This window comes from Anolis sagrei, chromosome 2, assembly GCF_037176765.1.
Source record: "Anolis sagrei isolate rAnoSag1 chromosome 2, rAnoSag1.mat, whole genome shotgun sequence".
Taxonomy (NCBI): domain Eukaryota; kingdom Metazoa; phylum Chordata; class Lepidosauria; order Squamata; family Dactyloidae; genus Anolis; species Anolis sagrei.
This window is the reverse complement of record NC_090022.1, coordinates 72,704,929-72,727,069: the sequence shown is the minus strand read 5'-3', so window position 1 is coordinate 72,727,069 and position 22,141 is coordinate 72,704,929. Positions and strand designations below refer to the sequence as shown.

Genomic DNA, 22,141 nt, shown 5'->3' with positions numbered 1-22,141 from the left:
GACGCAAACAAACAGCGGAGCCGCGCATGCGCGAGACCCCTTAGCCGCGCATGCTCGGTGGGAAATCGGAGGCCCGGGGAAGTCAGAGCTAGCAATCCCAGCATGCATCGGGAAGGAAGCGTTGCAGTGCGTTGGGGGCGCCAAAGGGAAGCGAAGTTGGGGTGGAAGGAGGAGGAGGAGACTGAAGGGCGTGGCCGTCGATGCCTGATTGGCTCCCCGGTCGGTCTGTGGGCGGGGCCAAGGCAGTTGTTGAGGGAGGGCAGTGCTGGAGGCGTCCTCTCAGGAGTAGTTCCCATTGAGTCCAGTGGGAGTTGAATTCTAGCCCAGGCATTGGCAAACTTGGGCCCTCCAGGTGTTTTGGACTTCAACTCCCACCATTTCTAACAGCCTTTTCCCCCTCAGCCGCTTAAGGAGGGGGCCTAAGGCTGTTAGGAATGGTGGGAGTTGAAGTCCAAAACACCTGGAGGGCCCAAGTTTGCCCTTACCTGTTCTAATCAGTGAGCTTGCCTAATAATAGCCAGCCTGAAAAAGAAGATTATTTATTTATTTGGGAGATATCTCTATCGCCTTTCTGCGAAGATTCAAGGCGGCTTACAACAGCAGTTCAACATAAATATCCAATAAACCATTATAAAAGGTAGGAAATCCCCCTCAGTCTTGGTCCAAGGTAAAAAGTATAATTAAATAAATCAATTTAAAATTCCCAAGAAGATAAAATATGATTAAAATGCAGCTCTTGGGCTTCTGTTTACAGGCGAACAATTAAAGAAACAAATTCCTCACAGGCAATCTACATATGGGCTGTTGTAGGACTTCACAACCTCTGAGGATGCCTGCTATAGATGCAGGCGAAACGTCAGGAGAGAATGCTTCTAGAACATGGCCATATAGCTCAAAAAACCTACAACAATCCAGTAATACTGGCCATGAAAGCCTTCAACAATAAATCTACGTATGTTTAATTTTTTTTGTTGTGTTAGGAGTGACTTGAGAAACTGCAAGTCACTTCTGGTGTGAGAGAATTGGGTGTCTGCAGGGACGTTGCCCAGGGAACGGCAGGATGATTTGATGTTTTTGTCATCCTTGTGGGAGGCTTCTCTCATGTCCCCGCATGAGGAGCTGAAGTTGATAGAGGGAGCTCATCCGCCTCTCCTCGGATTCAAACCTGTGACCTGTCAGTCTTCAGTCCTCCCGACACAGGGGTTTAACCTACTGCGCCATTGGGGGTTCCATATGTTTAAATAATAGTAATAATAATATCTACTTTGCTTTTTGGTGGCGCAGTGAGTTAAACCACTGAGCTGCTGAACTTGCTGACCGAAAGGTTGACGGTTCAAATCCTGGGAGCGAGGTCCGCTCCTGCTGTTAGCCCCAGATTTTGCCAATCTACCAGTTCGAAAACATGCAAATGTGAGTAGATCAATAGGTACCGCTTCAGCGGGAAGGTGATGACGCTCCATGCAGTTATGCCGGCCACATGACCTTAGAGACATCTGCGGACAACGCTGGCTCTTCAGCTTAGAAATGGAGATGAGCACCACCCCCAGAGTCAGACATGACTAGACTTCATGTCAAGGGGAAACCTTTACCTTTTGCTTTGCTTTTCTTGTAGGACTGACGCCCAAATTATATGAGGAAGACATTGTAATAGATCAAGATTTCCCATCCCTTATTATTATTATCATTAATCAGAGTGCAGACTGCAGCAAAAAATCAGAGGAAGATTATGATTTGGAAAGATAGCTGTGATGAGGTCCAGAAGTGTTTATATATCAATGAATACTAAAATTAGGATTTTCCACTGTATCATATCCCACATTTCTATACATGGTTGTGAAAGCTGGACAGTGAAGGAAGATGATTAGAAGTAATCAACTCCTCTGAAATGTGCTGGAGGAGAGTTCTGTGGATATCATTGGATTGCTCCCAAGACTAATAAATGAGTCCAAGAGGAAATCAGGACCATACTTTCCCTAGGCTAAATAGTATAGCTCCTTTTGCCTCACCAGACTACAGACATCAGAATTCAATGACATGGAGATTGGACAGTTAAAGTAAAATCATAACATTGTAATTCTGTAGTGTGAATGAGCCCCAGATTTTAGTTATGGTTATATGCATGGTCTAAGAAGGCTGGGGGAAAACGGGCAAGTTGCAGCGAATAATTAGAAGGAGGAAAGTTAATGTAATCTCTAATTCTCTCCTTTCAAATTAGTGTAATGATATAAGCAGAGGCTGTGAAGTCTGTGGTTGCATTATGTAATGTAGTTCTGCCATATGCGCATTTCATAAATATTCTCTGACTGAGCCCATATACTGTTGCAGATATAGTTATGCAACCTTTTCTTATACTGAATGCCAAGTTAGTGCCTCACATGTGGGTCACTGGTCAATGCACATAGCTGACAACCCACTGTCTAATTGGAGCATTCAGTATATTAAGACAAGGGACAGCCACACATTGCAGGGTGTATCTTAATGTGCTGGCACATAGGCAGAACTCCCACTTGTACAGCTGCATTTATACCATCATTAGCTGAATAAGAGTTGTGCATTGTTAAAAAAGCACTCAGGCATAGTACAACTTACTTCTGTGTATGTCATTAACCAGATACACACCACAAGATAACAAGACGCCTCTAGATACAAATATGTCTTCCACTCCAGATGAAGTAATTTTTCATTGTAAACATGTATTACTCTTAATATATTTATTTATTGAATTTATACTCTGCCTTCTTCCAGGGATTCGGTTAATATGCAAGATAGACAATATGATTGTATAAGATGGAGTAGCTAAATTTGTGAATGTGTTTGTTAAGAAGAAATTGAAAATTCTGATTCTTTCCTCTTGGAGAATACAAAGGTGTGTGCACGCAAAATGTGACATCTGCTGTTTATTTTTCCAGTCAAAGCCTGACCAATAACTGTTTTAGCAAAAACGATTCATGGCTTTGTTCTACAGCTCCTGCAAACACATAGTGGAACATGTGATGTCAAAAGAAATCAACTCATCTTTAACGACAAACAGGCTCATTGTGGCATAAACTTTTGTGGAGTCACTCATCTACAAAAGCAAAGCTTATGCCACAATAAATCTGCCACAAGACACTTTTCTTTTGCTGAAACATAATGGTGCCATGTGAAAAGCTAAAGTACAAACTGGATAATTCTTTGCTGATTTGAAATCCTTTCCTCAAGTACTGAATTAATTGGAATATTGTAGATTAGAAACTAGTGGAGCCCTTACTTATATCTTGTCTGTGCCAAGAGTCCTTCAGTTGAGAGTTATTATCTTTTTACACAAGAAAAAGAAATAGTTAGGGCAAATTTAATATGTTTTGTATTTACAGAATGTAATGTTGCTGTTGTGTGAGTTGTGTGGATGTTCAGATCACTTTGCACATGTGTAGCAACATAAATCCGAGAAGACAAAGGTGGATAGTGACAAGAATGTATGTGGATCATCATAGGCTTTCTGTGTCCTTTAATGCAGCATATTCTTCTTCAGTTCAGCACCTAACCACCAAGGACACCATTATATTTCAAAGAACAAAGTTTGAAGAGTGACCCAGGGGGTGCTGTACAGCATTATATTATTTTAATAGTTTTTAAATGTTTTGTGTAATTTTAATTGATTTGTATGTTTAATCCTATTTTAATATTTGTATGTTGTGGATTTTAAATTACATTTTTTGATGTGAGCCACCTTGCATCACAATCGAGAGATAAAAGCTATATATATATATATATATAGAGAGAGAGAGAGAGAGAGAGAGAGAGAGAGATGTGTATAATTATATATACAATTACACACACACTGTTATGTACCTGCTATTCTCTTGCTGTGTTCAAATAGTGTGCTGCAGTCTAAATTGTTCTCTTTTAGTATCTCTTCCCTGCCCTCAGTTGTTTAGTCATCATAGCACAATTGTAATTTAATGTGACATATCATAAAATATATAAGAGCCAGGAGCGGCACTTAACATGAAGCTAGATGTCTCAGTTTTGGATGCTTATAATTGCACTTATAATTGTGGATTCATATTAGAAGAGCAAACCACAGACCACCTATTACAATGCTGTCTGAGCCCTGCCGAATGCACAATGGAGGACCTTCTTGTAGCAACACCAGAGGCACTCCAAGTGGCCAGCTACTGGTCCAAGGACATTTAGTATAATGCCAAGTTTTAAACTTTGCTTGTGTATTTAAATGCATTACAACTGTACCCTTAATTTGCTTCTGACACGATAAACAAATAAATAGTATTCCCTTACTTCACATTTATCACCTTGGCTTACCGCAGATAGCTGCATGGTGGGGAATCATCATATATTGCTGAATGACTTTGCCATGATTTGCCATTGTTGGCCAGGCTGACAAGGATTGCTAATTCTCCAATATGAGCCCAAGGCTAACCTTTGTATGTAGTTTCTGTTGAATGTTTGCTGATGTAGTAGTTCTTTTCTGCTCTCACGAGGAGTCTTGTGCTGACAGAACCAGTGAACTGTCTTAGCTCTGTCTCTTAAAAGAATTCAGCCCCATATTCATTTTATAATGCATTCATATTATGCGAATGGAGAATATAACCATCCAGATAAGTCAACTTGCAGAATTTATAATGGGTGCAGAAGCATACCCTCTCATTGAGACTCATCCAATCCTTTAGGCAAAGCAGAAGAGGGAACTGAACTCTTTCCATTTCTGGGATTTGAGTCTGTTCTTTTTTGGAGTGGGTGGTCTTGTTTTATACCTATTTAAACTCATGAAAATCTTGCCATTGGCAGAGTGGTTTACTGGGTTACTAAATCTTAAGTAAAAACATATAATTCTTCTGATCCAGGAGACAGAGAACCATTCTATGGTCTCAAGGAATTCTCATTTACCTTTTTTCCCTTATATTCCAGTGGCAGAAGACCTATTTGCGATAGAACACAACACTGATGAGTCAGCCTCTTCTGTCCATGTTTAACAGTAACATTAGGATAAAAGTATGCCAAACTTTGGTGAGTAAAGTCATGTTTTCTAAACCTGCTACTTGTAGAACGGAAGATAGATGCTCTACTTCTACTCCTTCTTTGAAGATGTGGGTGCTACAAATTACTCACATACATGTGTGCTGCGAGCCATCTGCAAACAACAAAAGGTGTAAGTGCATACCTACTCGTTTCCAGTATGTGAGAAAGTACTTTTATGTGGTTGAAGAGGAATATCAAAGGAATTAACCTCTAAGTTATTCTGAATCTTTGGCAGCTATTTAAGTGTTTTAAATTGTAGATCAGAAAGCCCAGGCTAGGGCCAAAAGATGGATATATATTTTTTATCGCTGTGGTCAGACATAGCAGGAAGTGAAGCCTGATACTCTTTAGAACTAGGATTTCTTGATAATCAGGAACAGAGAAGAGAAATAACTAATAATAATAATAATAATAATAATAATAACAATTTTATATTCCGTCCTCTCTCCCTGAAGGGAACCCATAACCCTTGTAGTCTGTTGACTTCCTTCCTTCCTTCTGATCTGCTGCATTTATGTAGCACCCCCAGAGCCCTGTAGCCATTTAATGAGGAGAAGAATAGAATTGGCTTTAGAAGGGAATATCTTCTACTTCATTCCCTAGGTAAGTCCTTCTCATGTCTAAGAACCTGCCCACCCAATAGATGGACTGGAGACCACCTTTCTTTTTTAGGTGCCATAGAGGGGGGCAATGAGCTTTCTTTGTGAGTTAATTAGCCAGCATCAATGGAAATTCTAATTCAGATTAAACATAGGGCAAAGAGTAAGCTAAAACAGGCCAGTTCATTATGAGAATGGGCCACAGCCTAAGATCAAAACCAAATCATTTCTTGGGCTCTGAGGCTCCGTTGTTTCTTGCTTTCATTTTTCACTCATCAGGATAGAAAATGGGAAATTAGGAGCCATAAACCTCAGAACACTAAAAGGAATGTGGTGCATCTGCCTATTTTCATCATTTTGTGAACCAGTAAAAGAACCACTGCATTTGAAGTGAAAATATGAACATTATTTAATAACTGATCCTCTGTAATAAACAATTTGAAAATATTTTACAAGGAATCACACACACAATATTTTACAAAGATTTTAGTCTTTTTTAAATTTTCCAACTCTTCTGTACAAAAAAAGAAATAAAAATAAAAATAAAAAAGTTTGAATTATCAGAAAGAAAAATTTTCAAATGAAGAATGATAGGAATAAAATCCTAGCAGCTGTAAGAACAGCTTCTCAATGTTTTGCTTTTTGCTTTTTGTTTTTTAACTTAAAATATAATATATATATATTTATAGTTATGTATATTTCTTTTTTATTTTTTTTTCTCAAATGAGCAGCACCTGACTAGACTACAGATTTACACACACTCCTGGTAACACAGAGCCAGCCATCTGGGCAAAGCACGTTTTCCCATAGACATAATCAAACACACACTGAAAAAGCTACAAGCAATATGACCTTTAATTAACCTTGTCGTTATTAATGAATTGCCTCCCTGCCCCCTGGGCTCCGGAGTCACACTTCCAGGACCATATCAGGCTTATGGACTTTCCCTTTCCCATCCTCCTTCCAAAGCACAAATTGTTTTTGTTCAAATGGGTTTTAAATGGATTAGGCCTGTTAGGAGGTTTGAATTATACCTATGTCTTACAACTATTTTCCATATGTTGAGATCAAGCTGGCAGACAGGAAGGGCTTGTTGAAGCCATCAGGCATTTTTCTGAGGCTTATTAGAAAGGGGTTGTCCTTAATTAGGACTGATTCCCATAAAAGTTTTACTGGCTCCTTCCAGCCACAAACTTCCTTCTCCATATTGTTCAAGCCTTTTCTTCCCTAGAGATCTTTGCAGTTTTAACTTTCTTGAGTTCCTTTGCTTCTCTCAAAAATTCTGGAAATCTGTATGATGTTCAAATTTCTAGATACCACGTCTTATCTAACTTCGGATATCCCTACAGTTTAGGTTAGTACTCTTTCAATTTTTCATGGTTTGGGTTCTCTGCTTCCTCTCCTTTCATCATTTTAAGAGCTTGGAATTTTTTTTCCATTCTTTTACCACCATAGACTCAGTAATGATTATCTACGAAGCTACAATTTCTACTAGTCTGGACTCTCTGGAGATAAAGAAATAAAGTAGTGCTTTCACCTTCCCCATCTCTCCTCCTTAATACTGTCTCCATCTGCCTATAGTGGATTTATCTGGAAGAAAGACTGGAGGAATGTAATTATAAACCAGGGGTGATTTTGACTGTTGATGTGACCTTAGAGATAACTCAAACTTTGCTGGGAATGGGTTTACCAGCCCTCATTTAAATTTCTAATCAACAGTTTGGAAACAGCTGGTGGTTATCTATATCAGCCGTTTACACTTATTTATACATTCACATGAAAGATCTCAGCAGGGCAATAACCAAGGTACTGCTTTCCATCTTCAGACCTGCACATACAGCATTGCCATCAGCTCATGCACAAAACACTTACCCTCCAACAAAAATAAAATAAAAAACAGTTTTTTAAAAAACCACCCACTTCAGTTAAAAACAAGACATTGTTGTCTCATATTAGGAATAGATCACGATCCAAATACTTGCCCTCTTTGGCTCTGAAACTCAGAAAAACAAGGCCTTTGTTTCTTCCTTGTAATCATTGTGAAAAACAAACATGAAGGACTATTGTTGAACTAAAGGGGTGCGTTAATGGCAAAGGGGAACCTTCCATCTACCTCAGACCCTTGTGGCCTTAGCCTTTATCAGCCTTTATCAGGGATATCTAAACATGACTTCCACAAATATCACAGATGACAGGAGCTGAAATCAGTATGGCCTCTGTAACCTCTGGTAGTGACTGATTTCTTGACTCAGAATTGCAGAGGTTGAATTCCCTTTGAAGTCCAGGTGTGATCAGAACAACTGCTAAGAGAGAGGAATCTGCCACAATGCAAATTGTGATCTGCCTGATGTGGGACTATCTGGAGATCTTCCATCTTGTCTCCAGTGCTGTCTGTCCAGGAGCCTTCACTCCCCAATGAAAGGGAGACTGAACCCAGTGCCAGGAAAGTACGGGGCTGTCATTAGGATATTTATGCTAGATGGAAATGCAGAAACATTTTACCAGATAATTAATCTGTCCAATCTCGGGAGCTTTAATGGACTACAACTTCTGCTGAACAAATGTCACTATTTACGAAGAATTTAGTGATATCTGTAACCTACATGCAAAGCAAAAGTTTAAACATAACTAGTTGTCTTTTCAGAAAGACTGAAAGAGAGTTTAATTTGTATTGTGCAGTGTTAAAAAACTGCTGGTCCATCCCCAATAGAAGTGATCCATCAACTGTTCTCATAATCATTTTCAGTCACACAGTTTTGCCCTCCCAATTATAACCTCTGGTGTGGAAAGCAGAAGGATGTATACCAATGTATATTATTTTAGTACTCAATCCCTTTGTAAGCACAATCTTATGCATTTTGTTCTGATGTATCATGAAATCTCTTGTGATAGGATCAGAGAAAAACCAGTTCTACATGGTTGTAGCAGATGCTTGGCTGGAACCAGTAATGCCAACGTTTAAAATAGTGGTTCCGCTTTATTAAAAATAACCCTGTGGAATTGTACACTTAACTGGGTAGATGTCTATGATGTAGTTAATTTTTAAAAACCAAATGGAAACAGCTGATTTGAAGTCTGGGTGTGAAGCAAAGACAAATTTGTCCTAATAAGTTGCATGTGTACTCTTTTTTGCAGCAAAAATAAAATGGAAATTGATTGCTGCCAACAATGTATATTTAAAGAAATGTCTGCCAAACATCTCACTTTTTTGTTTAATCCTTCATGATTGATCATGAACCCGCCTCACCCTATTGGTGTTACATCTCGACACCAAAAGGGTTCCTCGTTATACATTTGTAATTATAATTCCTTGGATATGATCAGCTTTGAAAGTAATTATTTCTATTTCTTTCCAGAGGCTGGGAGTTTTTATCAGCTGCCCCATGACTAGAATGACCTGCCAGAAGAGATTTGACAGCTAAATGAAAATTAAAGATCTTTCTCTTCTGGCAGGCCTACTCAATCAATTTTAAACTATTAATTTTAAATGTACATTCTATTAGTATCATGTTTTAATCTTTGTAGTACGTATTTTAATATATATATATATTAATGGCATTGTGTTTTATCTGGTCCATTTAACTGTATTGTACCTCACCTCGAGCCACGAGAAGAGGAGGGTAACAAAATTTATTATTAAAAGTGAAATACTAATAATTTGATTACAATGGCTATTTCATCTTGAATGATTGTGTGATATAAAATACCAACAACAAGTAGTCTAATTTCTGATCAAGAAACAAGCATCTCTGTTGCCTGTCTGGCAAGGCACACAAGAAGTTGGGAAAAGCCTTTATATAAAATGAACTCTCTCGGTAGAGAAGACAAGTACTCCAAAACTTCTGCCATCTCCTGGTAAGCAGATAATTCTTTTTGCCTGGGTTTTCTCCACTTCTCAATATCAGCTATTAAGCAGGTATACCATATGGATATATTGCTGGTCCAGCACACTAGCCAAATGGAGTCACAGAACAAGTGGCATAAAAGAGGCCATGGTTTTAGTCAGACTGAATTGGAATGAACTGGGGATAATTTCAGCCAAGCACACCACAGACAGTTGCCCACATCACAAAACAATCACACAATTTGGCACGGTTTGGCATTGACCAGTGAGATACTGGAAGTGTCTCTACAACCAGTGTAACTGATCAGTACTGGGAATATATTCTAGAAATACCAGTACTGTATTCTACTGTTATGTCGAAGTTAGAGTTGTTTAGAACATCCCACTTTACTCTTCTAAAAACCTGTACAAGACCAATGAAGCAATACAATTACTCTTAGCATCAGATGTACCAGCTGGTGAAAGACTTGGGTGGCAAGACCCTTTTAGTCCCCGATTTGAAACAAATGACATTCAATTGGCAGTTAAATCTTGGGCCATGTGGACAGAGGAGTTAACAGTGGAGCTGCTTTTTAAAAGAAACCAGTTTTTCCCAGGTCTCAAGAACAAGTATCATTGGAAAGGAAGAAAATGCACCACAATATGTTCTCCAAAGGTCTTCTTCCAGCTCTTGATTTTTTTTTGCACAAGACATGTACTACGTAATTGCACCACACTAGTATATTTAGTAGAGTAGTGACCTGTTTTCACAATTCAAGCTGTACTAGACCAGGACCGCAGGTAACATCTTTGAAGATAGTCTACACTGCATGCTTTGGTACGATTTTGAACCCACCGAACCTTTGCAAGATGGACCAAATGTGTTGATACCCTTTTGTCTTGCAATGAAACAGTTGTGGAGCCAATACAAGTGCCAGAGTCCGTGTCACACACAAGTTGTGATGTCAGTGTAGAATGATGCAGGTACAGCTCATTCCTTGCTGGACGCTTTCCCCATACATTTGGTTTAGTACTGAAACACCCAGCCAGGATCACAGAAATTTCCCACAGACACACTATGGTTCATAAAATTAGTTCATGAATTTGGTCGCTTTCTTTGCTCAGAAAAATACAGATCGATGCAATTGACATCTTTGCTTTCTGTATTTCTTGGTAATAAATGCAATTGAAATTCATAGCACGCATGAAAGGTTGTGTGTCAGGGATCAGTTCACCGGAAAAGGCTTTTGGTTGAGAAAATGAGCATGTGAGGTCAAAATGAAGTGCACTATTGTGCACATTTCATGCTACTGTACGCTGTACCACATCACATTGTGCTGCAGCAAAAGATCATCATAGTTACAGATGCAGCAATTAACTGCTTCCCATTGATGAAACTGTGTCAAACTACTAGCGCGCATTGCTGCAGTTCTTCACATTGCCCCGATGTGAATTTCCAACAGCAGCTCTCACATCAAAAGAAACAGGAAAAAGGGAAGCTCCTTCCAACTTTGCTGGCTACTCCCAGGCGCAGAGGCAATGCACTGGAGGACAGGGGACAATTAGCTGAAGAGATTTTAGAACTGTCTTGTGACTAAGCCTCTCAGTTCATATTAAATGAGAAAGGTATGTTTATTACTGTATGTGCACAAGCAGTAGGCACAAAGGCTGGCAATTTGCCCTAGGAAAGTCCTAAACAATACGCAGCATTTTGAGGATACGGAGTGATGTATTTTAAAATTTGCAACACGTTGTGCAGCTGCTGCCATCAGTAACAATTTCAACCATGGAATGTGTGCCTACAGAGCCACTTAATGTGTCCTGTTCTGTATCAGTTGAATGACAGCTGTCATTATTACACCTTCATACTTCCCTCCTAAAGTGCATTGACACTGAAGAGAATCAGCTGTCTGCAGGGTATCTGCTTTTTTGAGGCTCAGCTGTGCTCTATTCACCTCTGTAATCCCAAGACTGGATAGATGGAGGGCACTATAAGCATACAGTTCAGTTTCTGTATAACATCGAGGAAGAAAAGCTTTGGCTATCACCTTCCTTGTTTGGTTTGGCACAGAGTGCTGTTGCCAGTATGGTGTAGAATATCTTTTACTAAAAATGAGACACTGTAAACTAGGAAGGAGGTCCTTTTTGTTTAGTCAACTCCACCATTGGCCAATCTCAAAGGTAGGATGCTGTAAAAAGTTCATCGTGTAGTCTTTCCAGGGATTTGGGAATGAGAATATTAGGTCTTGTTTTCTTGACTGACTCAGACATATCTGGATCCATTAAGGATTGGGACAGGCAAAATAAATGATTGAAGTCAGGGACTACTGAGTTTGGGCTGTTTTTGTTGCCCACTAGACTGAGACTATCTTGCTGTTCATTTTGCCCAAGACAGTGAGAGCTACTGTACCTGCCAACCATGTATGGGTCCTTAGAATGATGTGCCCACATATTTTTCCTTGCTTTCCATCTCCTCTTAGTTTGGAGTTTAAATAAATAATACTGACCATAAAATTCAAGTCAAAACTTTTTTCTTTGTGTTTTTGTTGCTGACAATAAATACCATAATTTATCTGTCTAAAATGCTTGAAAATTAGATGTTTTTAGAAAGATTTAGATTAAAATTTTCAGGCTAAAAATAATAATTGAAAAATTGATTTGAGATGGGATCTAACTGATGAGAGACTCAGCAATGAAGGCCTCAGAAAGCACAGAGTGTATTGGGTGGGATGGAAATGCTGCGGTGACATCCTAGGATTACTTTGAGTTTGAGAAGCCACTGGATTTGGCTGAAAAGTTAACTAGACTAAAGAATCAATTTGGCAAGAATATTTTTCTTTTCTATTATAATTTTTCATCGTTGTTGTTGCCGGCACTGCTTTGCATGTTTAGGATGGGAAGGTAAATTGTTTCAAACAGAATAGTAATCTGTCAGCATTGTTGAATGAATACTTTTTTTTAACAACAAGAAAATCATGAGAACTCTCCTGATGAAACTGACAAAGGTCTCCCAGAATTCCACAGATTCAATGGGGGTGGGGTGGGAAACGGCATGAGGCCACTGTTCTTGGTATTTGGCCAACAGCTCAATGGGTGAGAAGAGGAGCAATGAATAAAAGCCCAAGGATGTTCACGAGGTGGAGCGGGCCACGATGGGTCGTGCTTCCCCAAGTCTTGCTCAGAGCTCTTGTGTTTGCACAACCTGCTGTGCAAGGGCAAGGAGAGGATGGAGGAAAACGAGAAACAAACAATGAGCATAGCTTCTGGACTTCTGAGTGAAGAACGAGACGGTCCTCATGAGGGTGTGCCAAGGTGTGGCCAGAGCTGATGAGAGTAGGCAGTTGCCCTCCTCTGGCAAGTCTGGAGGGGATGGAGATGGCGCATAAACAAAAATGGATGGGCTAGACTAAATGGATGTTTCAAAGGCAAGATGCCAAGGGCAGTGGATGGCAACTGGCAGTCAAGTAGAGGAGGAGCAGCTGCAGAGATAACAAGACACTCAAGGACGGCCTGAAGGAGGATCCTCTGCCACAGTCTGAGGTGTCTTCCTATGGAAACAGAGAGAGAGAGAGAGAGAGAGAGAGAGAGAAAGAACGCTTGTGAGAGAGACTTTCTATGCACATAGTCTGGGATTAGTTATGGTGCCTCTTGTAGCCATTCCTTTTGCAAGGACAACACTCTGTTTTATGAATTAGTCTTGTCTGATTCATGTAGTATTACATCTAAGACTCTGGAATGAACTTATTGTTTATTGTTTGTTTAGAGGCAGGAAAGGAAACTTTTTTAAAAAAAAAACAGGGAACAGAAGATTAAAAAGAGAGATAGATTAGCTGCACCTGGGAAAAGTTGATAAAAGTTGCACCACCTCACTGAGGTATTCCCTAGCTTGGTGTATTCCAGGTTTTGTTACCAGAATGTGAATGATTCAACAAAGGCCAGTTTTTTTGGAACAGATGTTGCAGAGAACATTATCTTCCAGTACAAATGCTACTTCTACTTGTTGGCCGGAGAATTGCCTCATGAGTAGATAAGTTTTTAGACTTGTGTTGAGCTGCCATTTGAAGTGTGAAGATAGATCAACTCCATATCAATACTTTCTGATTGATGAGGGAGACCCTATCCTGCTCTTTCAACCCTTGTTGTTAAATAGCCAGAGGTCACCCCCCCCCCCCCAATAAGCCCATTTCAGGGGCATCGTTGCACTCCTTGTATCCAGGAGTGTCTTCTACTTACTGTTGCATTGTAGTCAAAACAGACGTGGGGACCTTTTCGATATCGTGGCCTTTCTACTAGCTCACATTGATTGCGATCTCCCGGCGGAGCTTTGCGTTGTTAAGAAAATATGGCCCAATAAAATAAAACATGAGAGAGCATTTGAAGAAAAGTGATTTAAAATAACTAGGCTAAAGAATTCAATATGATTTTGACATTTTAAATGTTAAGTAATATTTATGGTGTGTTTCCTGTTTTGAACATCATGACAATTTTCCAGATTTTTTGCTTCCCCCAAACATCCTCCAACATCTGAATTCTCAGGAGGGGTTGCTCCTGTATACTGGGTGGTAGGGGAGGCAATTTGGAGAATGTTCCAAGGGGAAGAAAAAAGGAAGGTGGACTTTCATTTGTGACCACAGCTTTGCTGCTTCATCATCTAAATTTCCACCACCCTTTCTCCCCTTCCTGTTGGTAAGCAGCAGACCCTTTCAGAGCTTGAGAGCTGCTAGTGGGTGGGATAACATGAAACTATAGGCAGGGCATTGCAGTCTGCCTACTTTGTGTAGGACCTCTTTATATGGGCCATTTCACACTACATAATTATGGGCATATGATTCCACTTTAACTGTCATGGTTCCTTTCTATGATATCGCAGGATTTTCACATAAGGATATTCAGGATTCTCAGCCGAAGAGCTCCAATGCCCTACTAAACTACAAACCCCAAGATGTCACAGGATGCAATTCTTGCCACTGGTTCTTGCAACAAGGCAGTAGATTGTGCTTCTGTTTAGTATGCTATCTACCTACAGCTTCTGGGGTACTCCACCCCAATTCTCCTACCTGGTTTTCTGTTGCTGTTTTTCTCCATCTTTGCTGACTACGCTCTGTTACCCCATTTTTGGACTTTTCCCCATGAAGGGCACAAAGTGCTCAGGTTTCCCTAAGTTTGAAAATTTCTTCCTCTTATGTGTAGATGGTGCACTTCATTGATTTAAGGTCAGTGCTAGAAGTAAATTACAATCTATTATAATAAATGAATACAAAAATGTTTAAGGAAATAAAACTGTGTAGTTTTTAACACCTACTCTTGGGAATGAAGAAAATAAAAATCAGAGTAATCATATGAAATATCTCTGGGACTAGCTGGGACTAGTCATTTTATATTGTACAACAGGAAAGAAATCAATTAATGACAATCTTCCATAGTATTTTTTCCTTGGGGATGAAAATGTCATGTCAAACATGTTGACATTTTCTTTCTATCATGCAGTTGTTCTGAACACCAAAGGATACCCTTAATCTCTGCTTGAAGAAGCTTGGTGGATTCACACTGACTGCATATTGGCTTTTCTGCGACAACAAACAGAAGATTGGTGCTGGCCAGTCTTTGTGCATAGAATAGCCTGGAGAAGGAGGGAAAAACAAAAGGTAAGGGTGAAGTGCTGCTGTTATACCACTTTTACTACTTTTACTTGCTTTCAGATCATCGCTACTTAGTTTGCAAAAGGAGGAGTCATATTTGGCCATATGGGAAGAGAACTGTCATGGATAGCATGTATGAAGGGTTGACTGAGGACCTCGAGCCCAGCCAGGAACAGCAACTCCCTCAGCCACACCTAGAAGCAACAACTACTCAACTCGCTGGCCAAACACAGGAAGGTTTGGTGGAGCGAGTTGAGGAAGTGTTAACTGTCCCTTCCTTTCTGGAATATAGAAGAGAAAATTCTCAGCTGAGGTGTTCAGTCAGAATTGCTGAGAGGATGGCCATAAATTGAGATCAGCTGTGAAAGCATCATTTAAGGTTTTGCAGTGTGCTGCCCGATTGCTGGTTGCAACATTTGAAACCACATCCTGGATCCTGTGCTCTAGAGACATGTGAATGCTGTTTAGAACTTTGGGCAGTTTTGTTGGATGGATATTTGGTAACTGGATTGAATCACAATAGTGTTTGGCTACTCTTCAGCTTGTTCCCTGAAAGTTTGTTATTATTGAGAATTAATTGACTGAGCTTGGACTGTCTGACTACTCTGTTGATGATTCCAGGGTGAGGTACTTGACAAGAATATATGTCCAAGTAGTAATTGCAGAGGGGCTGCATCAAATATGAATAGTTCCTATGTACATACACTATGCTTTATTCTCTTTCTAAGTACATGCAACTGTCCAGACTCTGGAAGTAAACTGGGCCAAAGGATGGGTTGCATAATATTGCCAATAGCGTCACTTTTAACAACTTGATATAATAGTTGGAAATGCCACCAAAATAATGCTTTCAGCGTGATAGGTAGTTTTTGAAGGGATCATTTGGAAGGATTTTGGACTTTTAAATGTTTGAAAATATACATAATAATAATAATAATAATAATAATATAAAACTAACAAGTAATGCTGACAACTTCTCTAAAAAAAACAAAGTACAATCAATTATTGTATTTTTTTCTGCTCAAGCTTTGCCAACTGGAATACATTGGGTCCACACTAATCTATTTGTAAATAAACAAATAATAACTCAATCTGGCCATCTAGTCCTGTCTTTGGGGCAGCCACAAATATGTGTGTGAGAGTGGGTTGTGGCAGTATTGTCCAGAGGGCAGCTGCACTCCTAACATTCATGAAGGTTGAGGGATGTATTTTTAAAAAGGGACCTGAGCCAGGGAAACTTAACCACTTTCTATATACGAATACCTATGGGTGGATATCACAAATCTCAATACAATGGACATCTCTCACTAACCTAGAGCAATTTCCACAGTCAATGAAGTTGATATCAGTATTGTTAGGTGTACTAAAATAGTATTGGGTCTGCTTCATGATGCAGCTGGTCTCCTTGGACTCCATTCCTTCTGCTGTGACATCGTCTGTTAAATCAGATGAAAGAGAAATAAGAAATGTTTTGTTGCTCTTTGTTGATTATCTAAAATAGAATAACACTATAATTCTGTACATGCTGTTTCACATGTAAGCCTTGTTGCATTCACTAGGGCTTACGCTCAGATGGGTATATACAGGACTGCAGTTTTCCAAAGCCAAGATTGAAAACAAAAACAAATTTGGGTATATAAGTGAGAAGAGAGGGGTGACTATTTCTTTTATTCTGGGAGCTGGAGACTTCTGGGTGTAGCTGCATCCCCAAATGTGGTTGCTCTTTGAAGAAAAGAGAAGGCTGGTACTTCTTTCTTGGATGCACAAAGATAACTGGGTGGCCCATACTATATCTGGTTACTATGAAGAAAGTCCCATTATGTTTAATGGGATGTGCTCTTAAGTAAGTGAGCTTAGAACTGAAGCCTAATTGAGATTGAAGTGACAGTTCAGTGCCTGCTCTGGTGGAAATGATCACTCTTAGAGGAAATGAGAGGTAAGACCCTGGAAGTCTGTTGGGAAGGGGATTTGATCATAAACACACTTTAATTGGTATCACTTCCTTAAATTCTTCAGTACTCAGAATACATATACTTTCCTAGATTTACTCTAAGTGGTTTTCAGATACATGTAGATAAAACATGATCTTAGGGAGAGAGTCTACACTAGTGTTGAATAGCTTCAGAACAAATCCAAGAATACCTGGTAGTATCATTTCCTTTGTTACTCCACAATAAAGTTAATCTATAGTTGTATCTCACATCATTTCCAGGATGACATGTTTACCTGTTTGAAACCAGCTGTTGATAGTTAGTCCATACAAGAACTGTTGAAATAGAGACCTTGTGGGAGAAAATGGAAGAGCCGTTAGCTTATAGAAGAGTAACTTCTTTGATTTAAAAGATTTTTTTTAAAAAAAACCCCCACAAAGATGACTGTTTTTAATGCCAAAATATTAGAAATAGCCTAGGAACTCCTGGAAGTCTACTAAAATATTTGAAATGTTGACTTTGAAGCTCTAGAACACGCCGTTAAGATGCCTCCTTATATGGCTTTTATGATTCCATTGTACTCCACAGAGTAGCTCCATGTATTATATTCCTGTTTTCTTGTACATTTTTTCTCAAATAGTAAATTGTAAAAAAAGGACCTACCACGCAGCTGCTGAGGTCCACCAGGCTAGATTCAGGAAATCTGCCATTGTTGGCTGGATATATAAAAAAAGTAATAAACTGAAGTTATTAACAGAATAGTTACAATTTGTTTGTGAAAACATTTCCCTATAAGCACAACCTCAATGCATTGAGGTCTCATGTACTAAAGTAGGACCAAGCTTAGAGCCTGGGAAATTCTGTAATGTATTGATAATTCCTCACTTTTGAATCTTGACTGGGTGTAAATATGGTCTCTGCTTATATACTGCAGGGGAAAACTATTTCTATTGATGGTATTTGCCCTTTGTAAAGGCCTAGAATTATACATGAATAGGAATCGTGTGACTCATCACTGACTGAGAACAAGAGGTTTATGAGTGCCAAGACAACCCAACCATAACGGTTGCAAGAATATCTAGAGATAATAATTAGAAAAACAAAGTTCACACTTTCATTTCTCACATCAAATATAAGAAACAATAAATACAATTGTAATTTCTTATGTTCCAAGATTCAGGATTTCAGACATCAATTCTACTATTACTAAAGAAAGATGAGATACTTCTAACATCTCAGTGATTTATATACCCTGGTTTGCAGGCCGCCATTCATCTTTCATATCACATTCTCATGGTCTCCATGCTCACAGTGAAACTAATAGCAGAAAATTAAATATCTTATTGGAACAAACAGGATTGTTCCTGTTCTGTGTCATGACAAACGTGCCATTGGCAAATGGAGGGTAGCTCCTTATGAGAAGTTACTTAAATGATTGGCAGCAACTCTAACATTCTCTCTGTAGATGGCCTCCTATGTGGAAAAAGTATCCATATCACCTCCAGTTGTAATGTTTGTCCCATTTTCTTATAATAGCATATTTCAAATTTTAGATCAAACTAGACTGTAGTCTGCAAAATCTCAATGGGATTCCTGATGCTAGCAACCATTCCAAATGCAAACAAAATTCTCAGGTTCATGCCAGAATAGTTCACAAGTTGTAGTAGCCACTCATTGTATAAAACATGCAACAATTTCTATCTGAACTAAACTATGAAAGTATCAATGTATTGTGGAAGGCTTTCATGGCCGGAATCACTGGGTTGTTGTAGGTTTTTTCGGGCTGTATGGTCATGGTCTAGAGGCATTCTCTCCTGACGTTTCACCTGCATCTATGGCAAGCATCCTCAGAGAGGTAGTGAGTCTACCTCTGAGGATACTTGCCATAGATGCAGGTGAAACGTCAGGAGAGAATGCCTCTAGACCATGGCCATACAGCCCGAAAAAGTCTACAACAACCCTATGAAGGAATCGTTTCAAAGATCCTTCTGTTTTGTTTATAATAGAAAAGAGACTCACATAAACCTCCTGTTCTCACTGACGTTTTCTCGAAAGCCTTCAGTTGTAACTGTGCCTGTATAGGATGTATCTGATCCTCAATCTGAAACAAATTCCACTCTAATTTATAGTGCTTTTAAACTTCAAGTAAAATTTCAGTGTATGGGAACCACAACTAACCACATAAACTCCACGTGGTGCTCCTCCTGTGTTGCTTGGAGCTTCTGAGGCACAGACAGATTGGAAGTCGTATGATTCTTTTTTGGTGAAAAACGAATGGTTGAAGAGAGCAGACATCAAGTGTGCATCTACTTCGCTGAAGAACTTGCCTACCTAGAAAAGCACAGACACAAGCATGGAAACAGCTACCAGGATTGCTTTGTAATAATCTTCCATATTACTTCCTGTAGTTATGTTGTCTGCCCTCTAATCATATAATATTGCCAGCCTGTCATATTTGCCAATTTAACTCTTGAGGATTTCTCTGATAATCTCTAGGTCCTCCATTGCGACTCTAATCTCCTTCTGCCAGACATTGACTATAGAGTTGTGTTGGAGAACCTGGGGATTCCTAAAGAGGTGGCATCTTAGGGTTTTTTCTTCTTATTTGTGGTTTTCCCACTTTTGCAGGGGTTCCATTTTTTGCAATGGATGTGGAGAGACTATTGTAGTCTCCAACAAGAAATAAAAACAAGGAATAAACAACACTAAACACATTTATTATTTTATTTATAGCTTCTTAATCCATCTGATGTCAGAAATTTTCTGGGCAGCCTTTGAAAAACCAAAGGAAAATACATTACAAGGAAAATACATTAAAAAGCCACAAAATATTTATTGCATTTTTAAATACAGAAAATTATGTGGATGTGCTTTTTTAAATGCTCAACTGCAAGGCAGGTGTCTCAATATAACTGAAATTTATATGAGGCCCTGCTTCATAAGCACAAACTAAATCCTTAAGATTCCTTTTTTAAAAAAGCTAACTTACCTGCATCCAGTAATCCTCCTGATTGGAGAGCACCAAAAAGCCCCCGTCATCAATGAGCACACAAAGGAGATCCTGGAAGATTGAACATCAGATAGGGTTTTGATGGTTTCTAAATTCTGTGCAGCATTAGTCTACAGCTGAGGTAGGCAAATTGGGTTTGTGGGCTAGGATTGATGGGAGTTGTAACCCACTGACATTGAGAAGGTCACATGTTCCCCAACCTTGGCCTACAGTCTAATATTTGCCAGACTATCCTGCACAAAGGAAGTATCACTTCAAGAACAATGGGCACAAACCTCATGTGCCGGAATCCTGTTAATTAATTACAATGGTGTAAGTCAGGCCTATGCCATCACAATTTAATTTTATGGTTATTGTGTAGGATGGAATTCCGTTCTTTCAAATCTCACCAAGTAAGCAGCACAGACCCCCAGCACTTAGAGCGAGGATTAAGGGGGCATATATATCTATTTTCTTGTAGCTGGACATACTGTAGTGCAAAAGCATCAGCTGTAGAGAGATTGCAAGGACCCCTGGAGGTCACTGTCACTGTGTGTTCAGCTTCAAGAAATTAGCCTGTCACAGTTCTGCTCATCAACGAAAAAAGAGGAAATGTCTATTATGGAGACCATGCTGCTTATGAAATGAGGTTTTTTTTGGTAATGGCAGGAGATGTAGCTACAGAGAACTGACTACGAGTTACATGTGCATCGATGAGTGCAGGATCTCAGCCATGAGTTTTCCAGCCTGAAGAAAAAGATCTCGGTTTACCAAACTGGGAAAGATGTCATTTTGAAACTGTAGAAAGTTGTTGTGAGTTGTAGTGTAGATTTTTGGGTATTCAGAATTCATTGCTTTGATATCTGAAGACTAACACTCAATCTGCTTTACAGACTTGCATCATTTTATAGAAACCTTTGGCTAATATCACAATTTGCTATTACATTCTGATCCCACTGTCAAAACTATGTAAATGTGCTTAAATATCTTTGGCTTGAATATTGTACTTCATCAATGAATCTGAAGAAGTGGATTGAAATCCAAGGAAGTGCAAGAAGAAATAAAACTGTTAGTTTTAAAGATGCCACTAGACTGCTTTTCTCCTTTCTGATAGCACTGCATTGGATGGATCAATGGCTCCAAAATGCAAAAAGCAGTTTCATCCATCATCCAGTGGCTTTGGTACTTTCACCAACTTGCATTTCCAATTCAACTAGGGCGAAAGCCTGGGAAGAATGCAGTGAAGGGACTCTCTTTGGTACCAACTGGCTGTCAACCCCTCACCCAAACCCAACAATTGTGGTGGAAGAACTTCTGCTAAAGGGATAACGAACATGTGACCTTCCTATGTTGTTGGACTGTAGAGCTCATCAGGCTTAGTTAATAGGTGAAGGGTGTCACCTCTGTGGGATGATAGGAACTGGGGTTTTGTTCTATTCCCATGCCACTTCCATGTGTGAAATGGTCAAAGGAGTGGTAGACTATGAGTATCTGAATAGTAACCAGAGAAATGAAGACCAGAAAGTGTGTGATCACGTGTGTGAAACCATTGGGTCTAGATGCATATTTCACAACATTTAGAGGTATCTTTGAAACCTTTTTTTAAAAAATGAGGTTGTCATATGTCTTATCCAAGACAGTGAGATAAAACCTAGTATCGGTATATTATACTGCTTTAATCAAATCTACTTTCCAAATGGTTAGTTTATTTTTTAAAACTCTAAACTCAAGTTGTTGTTATGATAGGGTTCAGTTTAGGGTGTAATAACTGTTGAGTTGAAAGTCCCTTAGTTACCTTGTAATTAGCCTCACAGTCCATCTCACAGCCAGTGGAGGGATCACACTGTAAACCAAAGAAAATAGGGAATCAAAGCAAGAAACTTCTAAAACTAAATTGCTCAAATGAGTTTTATGTGAGACAGCTCTTAAAAACTATTCAGAAATAGCAATTGTTTGAGAGTATGGTGGCCACTGTTAGATTCTTAACTGGAAATTACAGAGTGGAACATACCTTTCTGGTGGTAAAACTTATTCACTGGCTTCCTGTTAGTTCACACTGATGATGAATTATTAAATCCTACATGGTTTTGGACAAAGAAGTTTGAACTCTTTTATGTACTAGAAGAGTTATTTTGAAGCCC

At 39.2% G+C, this 22,141-nt stretch overlaps 1 protein-coding gene and 1 long non-coding RNA gene across 10 annotated transcripts in view; one reads left to right on the top strand and one right to left on the bottom strand.

Moving 5' to 3' along the window:
• Nucleotides 1–414: 414 nt before the first annotated feature.
• LOC132769140 (uncharacterized) overlaps nt 415–22,141 on the top strand; it is a 58,506-nt gene continuing 36,779 nt past the window's right edge. For all 7 annotated transcript variants that reach the window (XR_010909167.1, XR_010909164.1, XR_010909165.1 and 4 more), the window contains exons 1-3: nt 415–637; nt 4,909–5,007; nt 14,929–15,086. This is a non-coding gene — a long non-coding RNA (uncharacterized lncRNA). The remainder of the gene's footprint in view (nt 638–4,908; nt 5,008–14,928; nt 15,087–22,141) is intronic.
• Nucleotides 6,003–22,141, bottom strand: part of CACNA2D2 (calcium voltage-gated channel auxiliary subunit alpha2delta 2) — an 809,616-nt gene continuing 793,477 nt past the window's right edge. For all 3 annotated transcript variants that reach the window (XM_067463620.1, XM_060765787.2, XM_060765788.2), the window contains 9 exons: nt 21,796–21,843; nt 20,001–20,072; nt 19,190–19,342; nt 17,675–17,727; nt 17,307–17,362; nt 16,393–16,516; nt 14,952–15,061; nt 13,675–13,763; nt 6,003–12,989 (listed from right to left, as the gene is read on the bottom strand). In XM_067463620.1, the coding sequence (XP_067319721.1) occupies nt 12,861–12,989; nt 13,675–13,763; nt 14,952–15,061; nt 16,393–16,516; nt 17,307–17,362; nt 17,675–17,727; nt 19,190–19,342; nt 20,001–20,072; nt 21,796–21,843 (834 nt within the window). In that variant the 3' untranslated portion in view covers nt 6,003–12,860. The remainder of the gene's footprint in view (nt 12,990–13,674; nt 13,764–14,951; nt 15,062–16,392; nt 16,517–17,306; nt 17,363–17,674; nt 17,728–19,189; nt 19,343–20,000; nt 20,073–21,795; nt 21,844–22,141) is intronic.